Here is a 9206-nt window from a genome sequence, read left to right on the forward strand (position 1 = left end):
TCTTTCTTTCATTTTTACTGATATTAACAAAAAGAATATTTATTGCCTATGTAAACTGTAAGATTTACTACCAAGGAAATGCCTAGAAGCAATCCCTAAAATTCTGTTCTTAAGATCCCTCTCCAAGAATATGAAGTCCAGGGTGTATGTCAAGGGTATGACAGATGCTCATAATTTAACACTGGTACTTCTGACTCAAAGCTGACTCCTGCTTCAAGAGGCTCAGCTCAGAAAGCAGAATTAAATGTGCAGTGTCTAAACTAAGTTTACTGATCGTTCTTGTTTTCCTCTGAGAACCTCAAGCTGTGGTTTACAAACAGTTTTCTTGCAGAATGTGCTGTGAAATAGCAAACTGGTTTTAACTTATCTGTTACCTTGGGGCTTTGTTTACTTTCCTAAATGGAAAAGCAGCAGGAGATAAAGAATTCTGGAGAAGTATACCGTCTAAAACTGTTTCCCAAGCTCTTTGGCTGTGGTCAAGTACAATGTAGTAATAACTGATTCAACAGAAGTAAATCTTTTTTTGAGATGACTCAGGGCTTTTTGTATTCTAATGGGTTTGGTGAATTTCTCAAAGGGTAACATGAATAAACACTGCTATCACCCCAGTGTACTCATTTGGTTGATTTCTTAGGAAAATTTGATTACAAGTGAATGTACTTTGGGAAGGATTGGCCTGGTAGAAGCTAATGTTAATCACTTGTTTGAGAGAATTAATTATAAAAATGTTAATACTATCATTAATGATGTTTTTTCTTTAAGTGTGATGTTAATGAATGAAAAAATTTGGAATATTTTTCTATTCTGATTGCTATTGGGACATAGTTTATATTTTATGTGTGGTGTGTATCATCACGTATTTTCACAGAGAAATGTCTGTATATGTGGAAAAACCTGAGTAGGTCATTGAATTTTTCACATCTATATGAGACAAGTTGATGCAAACTATGACATGGCATGGATTGTTCAAATAGATTTTTTAAAAGTTTTTCACTGAATCATACAGAACATTAAAGTCTGAAGATGTCAATGGAACTATTTAATAAATCTACATCCTTTGCTTTAAAAAAATTCTAGCTCAAGAAGAGAGAGTAAAATGTTCAAGTCTAAATATTGGGAAAAAAACAGCAAAAAAAAAAAAACAAGAAAAAATTTGGTCAACAGGCATAATATAGCACAAATAAGAAATTTCTCTTTCTTCCACACTCCTCTCTTTAAGGAGCCCAAATGTTTCCAGCCCCAGCTCTATTCTTGGTGACATGCTGTAAAGGCCCCCACTTCCAAAGCCAATTCATGGTCCCTGTTCGCTGCTGAAATTTCAGCATTTAGGTATTTGTTTTAAGTAGCAAGGAGAGGAGGTAAAAGGATTCTTATTAAGAGCACACCCTGCTCTCCTTATACCCATCACTAGAATTTAGACATATGGTCAAACCTAAAGGCAAGGAAACCATGTGCCAAGCTAAAAATTGTGAAGAAAGTGAGAATAGTGATTAGGGGATAATTAACAGCCTCTGCCACTCAGGAAGCTAGTTAAAGCAGAGCTTGAAAGTTAATTCAGCTTCTTAGAATTCCTGTGTATCCTTTCTTTGTCACATTTCCACTTATTATGTGAATATACACAGGTTCTGCACTATGAAACTCTTCAAAGCTTACGTTGAATCTCCCCTCTCTCTCGAAGCTTTTCCTACCTACCAAATATCTCCGAATGATGATTTATGTCTCTCTGAATTTCCATGTTTTCAGTCTACACCACAAAGTCTCGATGTTACTGTATTATGGGTACTTCTGTTTGTATGCAGACTTTTCCCAACTGTATCTCCGGTTTCAGGAGAGCTGAGAGCATCATGTTACTACAGGTTTGTGGCTGGCCCTAATTTTTGATTTTCTGGATCCAGTGATTTTGTGTACGCATCCTAGTTTACAGGCTGTAACCTTGTTGACTTCTGTTGTTTATAGAAATTCATCCCTCCCCTTAGCTTCTGTGGCACGATCCATTAACACTTCTTATGAGTCCCAACTAACATGTTAGTGTTATGACATTGTGTTCACACAATTCCAAGTAGAAGAGATCTTGAACTTTGACCCCCAGTCAGTGGTCACTTGTAGGATATTTTAATACAGTCAAAGTTTGCACACTGTTGACCTACAGTGTGGTTTGTGATCAGGATCTGGTTTGTGGACAGATTTTGTTTGGCTCGTCGAAGGCCATTGAAAGAGTGATTTAGTGGTCAACATTTAAAAATCAGATGTCTTGTTAAAAAAAGAAAATAGAATTTCTAGATGCTCTTGAAAAATTCAAAGATCTGGGAACATTGGACCAACATGCATACATGTTATTAAAAAGCTTGAGCTGAGTAGCTGTTGTCCCGTTAGAAGACATAATGCTATATGTTCACTAAATCTCATTTCCTTTTCTTTCTTCTTTTTTTCTTTTTTTTTCTGAACACATAGCTGAATTACATTTTGCAATAAATCAGGTATCACTGTTTGACTGAATTAAAACAATCCAATATAGTTAAAAGTTATCTATCTATCTATCTATCTATCTTCAGGAATGGCTGCTGAAAAAATCGCCCGTATGATACTCATTTCTTCATTTCTTTGTGTCTTAGCCTGTCGGTAGACTACTGCAGAGGATACAAGTGGACAACTTCAAGCTATAAGAGACAATGGGGGCACTGCACAGAAGGAGTCTGACTCCTTGCACTATATCATGGAACAGAGTTCCCATGCTAATCTCTGCTATAACATAAGCAATAGATAAACCTTTATTGTATTAAACCACTGGGATTTGAAGATTGTTTGTTACAATAGTTAGCTTAAGCCTTTTTTTTTTTTAAGTAATCTTAAATTCATAGCCCTAAAATCAAAAGTCACATGCCCTACCAACTGAGCCAGCCAGGAGCCCCTGATATACCCACTTTAGACAATGGTAGGCAGGCTATAGTTCACCACGATCTCTACCAATCCCAATTTACCTTCCCAATTCCAATAAAGAGTTGAGGTGTTTTTTTTTTTTTTTTGGAGGTACTATTTTATTTTTTTTTAACTTTTTAAACTTCTTAATTTTAAGTACAGTAAACATAGTGTTATGTTAGTTTTAGGTGTACGTTAGAGTGAATCAACAATTCTATATATTACTCAGTGTTCATCATGATAAATGCTCATCATGATAAATGATGAGCACTGAGTAATATTTAGAATTTTTTTTACCCCAAATCAATACAGCTTTTATTGTATCTTTAAAATATCACAAATAAGTCTGCAAAATCATCTGGCATCTTGCTGTTTCTGTAACAGAGGAGTTGAATTTTTGACGTAAATTATGCACCTAGAGCAGTCAGAGAGTAGATTTTGAAGACCAAGTTTAAGAGGAATTTGACAAACTGAAGCATTTAATAATTAATTTACCAAGGCCTGGACTACTTGCCATAAAAAAGAACAGTTGAAGGAATTATGAATGTATAGCTTGGAAATTCAAATGTATTTTAAACAATCTCCCAATGTTTGAAAGTGTTATACAATGAGGGTTTGAGCTTGCACTTCCTATCTCTGGAGTGCATAATTAGGACCAACTGGATAAAAATAGAACTAAAATATCTCCTTCCAGAGCATAGTAGACACTACTCTTATATTGGGTTAATAGGTTGAACTACAAGACCCCTGAATTCCAGAAAAATTCTTATATTTTTATGAAGTTGGTGCTAAAAAATTAATTCATCTAATATGTGAGTGCATATACCTATTATTAGTTCTGCTTTCCTTGGGACATTACAATTTCTCTTTTGGTTTGGTTTGGTGGTTTTTACTGTTATAGTGAACATATAATGCTTTGTTTTTACATAGTGAGCTTCAGCTGTGCTACGTATTGGTTTGTTTTTTATGAATACAAAATGAAATTGCTTTGATGAAGTAACTAGTAGTCAATAAGTCCTAATGATTTTTACTTTCATAGTTCTTAATATTGATGATAGATGAACTTTTATGTCTCTTTACATGAACTCTCTTAAATAGGTCCAGTGACTATTCCATTTATAACCATCTTTAAACTTCATATTTTTTTTAATTTTTTATTTCTTTTCAGCATAACAGTATTCATTGTTTTTGCACCACACCCAGTGCTCCATGCAATCCGTGCCCTCTCTAATACTCACCACCTGGTTCCCCCAACCTCTCACCCCCGCCCCTTCAAAACTCTCAAATTGTTTTTCTGAGTCCATAGTTTCTCATGGTTCACCTCCCCTTCCAATTTTTTTGCAGAATTCTAGTTAATGTTAGTATCATTAAAATATAAGATATAAAATAAAGTAAAATATGAATAACAGACCTCTACCTCTAATACTAGTAATGCATTATATGTTAATTAATTGAATTTAAATTTAAAAAATTCAAAAAATAAAAATTAAAAGACAAAAAATAACAATAATAATAAACAAAGACCTTAGATGCACAAACAAACAGTCTAAAGCCTAAACAATTTTAATATTAGGGTAATCATTGAGATATGCTCATTCAATCTTTAAATAAAATCAGTGTTACTTTTTTTGTTCCCCTTTATACTTACAGGGTTGGATCTCTCATTTTCAATACGGCTTCTCTGACCTTTTTTATAAGTGGTGGGGAGTAATTAGTTAAGGGTTACAAAACTACGTCTTGGCTACCTTCTTGAATATATGTTTAGGTGTTTTGACTTGTGCTTTGGGGATCTGGGTGCTGGAGGTGTGGTTAGGACTTTGGAAAATTGACTTTCACTAAAAGCAGAGGAAGAAAGTGTTCTGATTTGATATTTGTACCGTATTTTTCTTCAAACTGGCAAGAACAGAGAGATGATTTGGGGCAACCTACACAGCATAGAAATAATGTGGGGAAAAAAAGATAAAAACTAAATTAAACTAAAATACAAAATATATGAAAAAGACTTTGCTAAAATAATTCCTTTACTTGGAAAAAAAAAAGTATTTTTACATTTCTTCCCTTCTCTGAACTTTTTCAATCTATATGACCTAAGCTGAAATAAAAATGTGAAGGTTACTATTAAAGTCACTTGACTTTCCCTTCCCCAATCTTATTCACCTCTTTATCTTTCCAGAAAGAACAATTGGCCTAAATTTGAAATTTATTATTCCCATGTATATTTTTGAATTATTACTACATAAGCAAGTATTTTTAAAAATATTTATTTATTCCTTTTAGAGAGAAAGAGCATGGAAGAAGGGGCAGAGGGAGAGAGGAAGAGAGAGAACCTCAAGCAGACTCTCCACCAAGCCTGGAGCCCAATGTAGGGCTCAATCTCACAACTCTGAGATCATGACCTGAGTCTAATCAAGAGTCTGGTGCTTAACTGACTGACCCTTCCAGGTACCCTGATACATAACCAAGTATTAATAAATTATATATTATTGATTTGCCTGCTTTTAAAAACCATGGAATTGACCCTTGAACAATGCAGGGATTGAGATGCCAACCCCCACATAGATGAAAATCTATGTATAACTTCTAATGCCTCCCAAACTGAACTACTAATATTTGCAGTTGATTGGAAGCCTTAGTGATAACATAAACAGTTAACATATATTTCATATGTTACACATGTTATATACTAAATTCTTATAATAAAATAAGACAGAGAAAAGAAAATGTAATTAAGAAAATCATAAGGAAGGGAAAATGCATTTACAGTAATGTACTGCATGAAAAAAAAAATCCATGTGTAAGTGGACCCATGCGGTTCAAACCCATGTCGTTCCATGGGTGACTACATGTGCACCCCACAGAATGTAATTAGCTTTTTCCTTATTCAACATTACAGGGTTTTGTTTTGTTTTTAAGAAAGTAAATGCATTCTTGCTAAATATTTTACCTAATTTTTCCCTCAAGCATTTAAATAATTAATTTGTTCTAATCCATTCATTTGTTTCCAAAGTCAACAAGTAGAAAATACTATAGAGTTGTCTTCCTCCCACCTCTGTACTTCAGTCACCCATTTTCCACCCACCTCAGTTCTCCAAAATAGATACCCATGGTTACGAATTCCTTGTGTATCTGTCTAGAAATATTTTAAATGAAGAAATAAATGATAGCATGCTATGCACTGTCTGTACATTGTTTTCTTTTTTTTAAATAATATTTTATCTTTTCCTATTGCTGCACAGAGAACATCCTTTGTCCCTTCTTAGCATGACATGATGTTTCATTTTGTGATTGGACCTTCACATACTTACCATTCTATTAATGTACATTTACATTGTCTCTATTTTTTTAGCAACTACAAATAACACAGCAATATATAACATATATATACATAATTTTGCATATGAGTTATATTAGTTACCTATTACAGCATAACAGATGAGGTGCTTAAATTGACAAATATTTATTATCTGACATTTTCTGTGGCCTGAGATTCCAAATACAATCCAGGTACAGTATTTAGCTAGATTCTTCAGCTTCATTAACACTCATGAGACCGCAATCAAGGATTGGTCTGTGTCTGTATCCGAAGGCTTGACTGGGGGAAGATCTGCTTTCAAGCTCACTCACATGACTGTTGTCAAGATTCAATTCCTTCAAGACATTTACTTAGAGTAAGCAAATATTAAAACCATACCTATTATCTCAAAATGAGTGCAAAGGTATCAAGAAAATTAGATTGGAAATAAATATATAAAAATACTGTGTAAAATTAAACTTTGAAAAATTGAAAAATGAGATGATAGAAATAAAAAATAATCCATTTTATTTTTTAAATGCCTTGATGACTATTTTGTGCCTATAAGTTGGAACACAGATGCTAGAGTTTCACAGATGCTAGGTGAAACTCTAGCATCTGTGTTCCAACTTATAGGCACAAAATAGTATATGACTAGGTGTGGAATTGCTTCATCAAAGTGTGTGTGCATCTCCAACTTCACTAACTATTGTGAAATTGTCCTCTAAAATGGTTTTAAAAAAACAAATTTGCTAGTTTACATTTATACCAATATTTTAGGAGACTCAACAGTTCTACATACCCACCTTTTTATTGTCAAACTGTTACAAGTTTGCCAATCTCTGGGGTGTAAAATGGTATCAAAATATTATTTAAAAAGTTGTTTCTGGGGCGCCTGGGTGGCTCAGTGGGTTAAGCCGCTGCCTTCGGCTCAGGTCATGATCTCAGGGTCCTGATTGAGTCCCGCATAGGGCTCTCTGCTCGGCAGGGAGCCTGCTTCCTTCTCTCTCTCTCTGCCTGCCTCTCAGTGTACTTGTAATTTCTCTTTGTCAAATAAATAAATAAAAAATCTTTTAAAAAATAAAAAATAAAATAAAATAAAAAAATAAAATAAATAAAATAAAATGTTGTTTCTGTGATTACTAGTGAAGTTTTGCATTTTAATGTAATTTTTATCAATTCTACTTTTCTGTTTTCTTTTCTTCTAATTGATTCATAATAATTCTTTGATCTATTTTGAAGAATAGTACTCTATTTGTTATATGCATCTCAAATCTCGTTTTTTTAAGTTTCAGGTCTGTTTTCTTAATTTTCAGTGGCTCTTTTTGAAAAAAAAAAGTGTCATTTTAATGTAGTATATATCTTACATATTTTTATATATGGCTTCTTGTGTGAAGTCTTTGTGCTTTCCCCCACCCCATCCCAGTAAGAAAAATAATTGTCTTTTACATTCTTTAACATTTTTATAACGTTTTACATGTGAGTCTTTAATCCATAGACTTTAGTTATCCCCTGAGGCATGGTTCCAAGAGTTTGTTTTTGCTACATCAGTGACCACATGGAAATCCATTTTTCCCTAATACAAACTATGCTGCCTTTGGTATTCTTGTGGCCATGAGCACCTGTTTCTCTGTGGTGGCCCCTAGAAGTGGAGGTACCGGGTAAAGAATATGCTGGGTTTTGTACTCACTAGCTACTACCAAATCATTATTCTAAGGGAATTATTAACTTGGTTCTAACACCAGTAGAGTATGAGTTCTACTTCATCATAAGTGTCACTAACCATTCATTTGACCAATCTGATGAGTCTTAATGGTTCTATCAGTAGTTATCTTAAGAAGGCATTTTTTTCTTTCAACTTATTTACTTGAGATACAGTACACAATGTATTCGAAGTGCACGGCCTAGTGTCTAGGTCTAATTTGTATGATTTGTGAATCCCAGTTTATTTCTTTCAATGATAAGTAAATATCCCCAGAGTGTTTGAAATAATGTAACCTTCCCCCATTGTTGTCACATGTGTAATACTGTCTTAAAGGTGATCAAGGAAAAGGAATTTACAGCTATTTACTTGAATTTTCTCATCCCTGTGTTTTGAATATCATGCTAATAATATCTTGTATCTTATGAGCACTCAACAATTTTTAAAGAGTTCCAAGTGCATTTGACAGGCATTTAAGACTCAGATTAAAGTTTCTCATAACTAAGCATAATAAAAGTAAAATGTTCTTTTTTGTGTGGATGAGTCACTTTCAATTTCTTTGTTATCTATTATGTTATGTTTAATCAAAAATGCTTGCATATTTATATCAACTTTCTGTTTACCCCTTAGATTATTCATGCCTGAGTGGAGTGTCAGCTGCAGAAATAGGAGGTTTAATGAGTTTCATGGGGATACCTCATTCCAAGAACAAAACCTGGAAAAGGAATAAAACACAAGTGTCTGCATACTAATATGGGCCATTGTTGGAGCTGATCTCAGGAGCACAAGATGATAGATAGTCCCGACCAATACACATCTCCTTTAGAGAGGCCTTTAGTTCCAATTTGGTTTTCTTTTTATAAGTTAATCTCCTACAGACACTGTGCTAACGCTGAATATATAAACGACAAATATCCAAAGGGAGAGGTTACCACTACTCTACCCTGAATACTGCATTACTCTGCACCTGCTCAGGTTTTATTTTAGACTGTTGCTTTGTTCTCCTGCTCTTTTCTTTCACTCTTTTTTTTTTTTTTTTAAGAACCATTGTTGTTTGAAATAGAAATGGATGCCATAAGAACAAACATTTAGCTTATTAGCATTCTACACAGACATTCTTTTTCTATGAAAAAGAGCCTTAATTTACTTTGGTAAAGATAATGCATTATAAAGTACCTTTTTTACATATTTAATATATGCTATGTCGTGCTAGTCTGTTGGGACAGCAAGCAAAGTTAATTTAAAAGAGTGAAATTTAAAGTTGATCTATGAAGTGCATGAAACATGGAGAACTAA

The 9206-nt window shown here is 33.8% G+C and overlaps 1 protein-coding gene across 1 annotated transcript in view; it reads left to right on the top strand.

Moving 5' to 3' along the window:
• The window catches only part of LOC309870484 (uncharacterized protein), a 39311-nt gene extending 30604 nt beyond the window's left edge, over positions 1–8707 (top strand). Inside the window, exons 4-5 of the mRNA XM_082742787.1 lie at positions 1800–1856; positions 8541–8707. Coding sequence (XP_082598913.1) covers positions 1800–1856; positions 8541–8640 — 157 coding nt within the window. The 3' untranslated portion in view covers positions 8641–8707. The remainder of the gene's footprint in view (positions 1–1799; positions 1857–8540) is intronic.
• Positions 8708–9206: the final 499 nt, after the last annotated feature.

The sequence above is a fragment of the Mustela nivalis genome (genome assembly GCF_964662115.1).
Source record: "Mustela nivalis genome assembly, chromosome: 7".
Taxonomy (NCBI): domain Eukaryota; kingdom Metazoa; phylum Chordata; class Mammalia; order Carnivora; family Mustelidae; genus Mustela; species Mustela nivalis.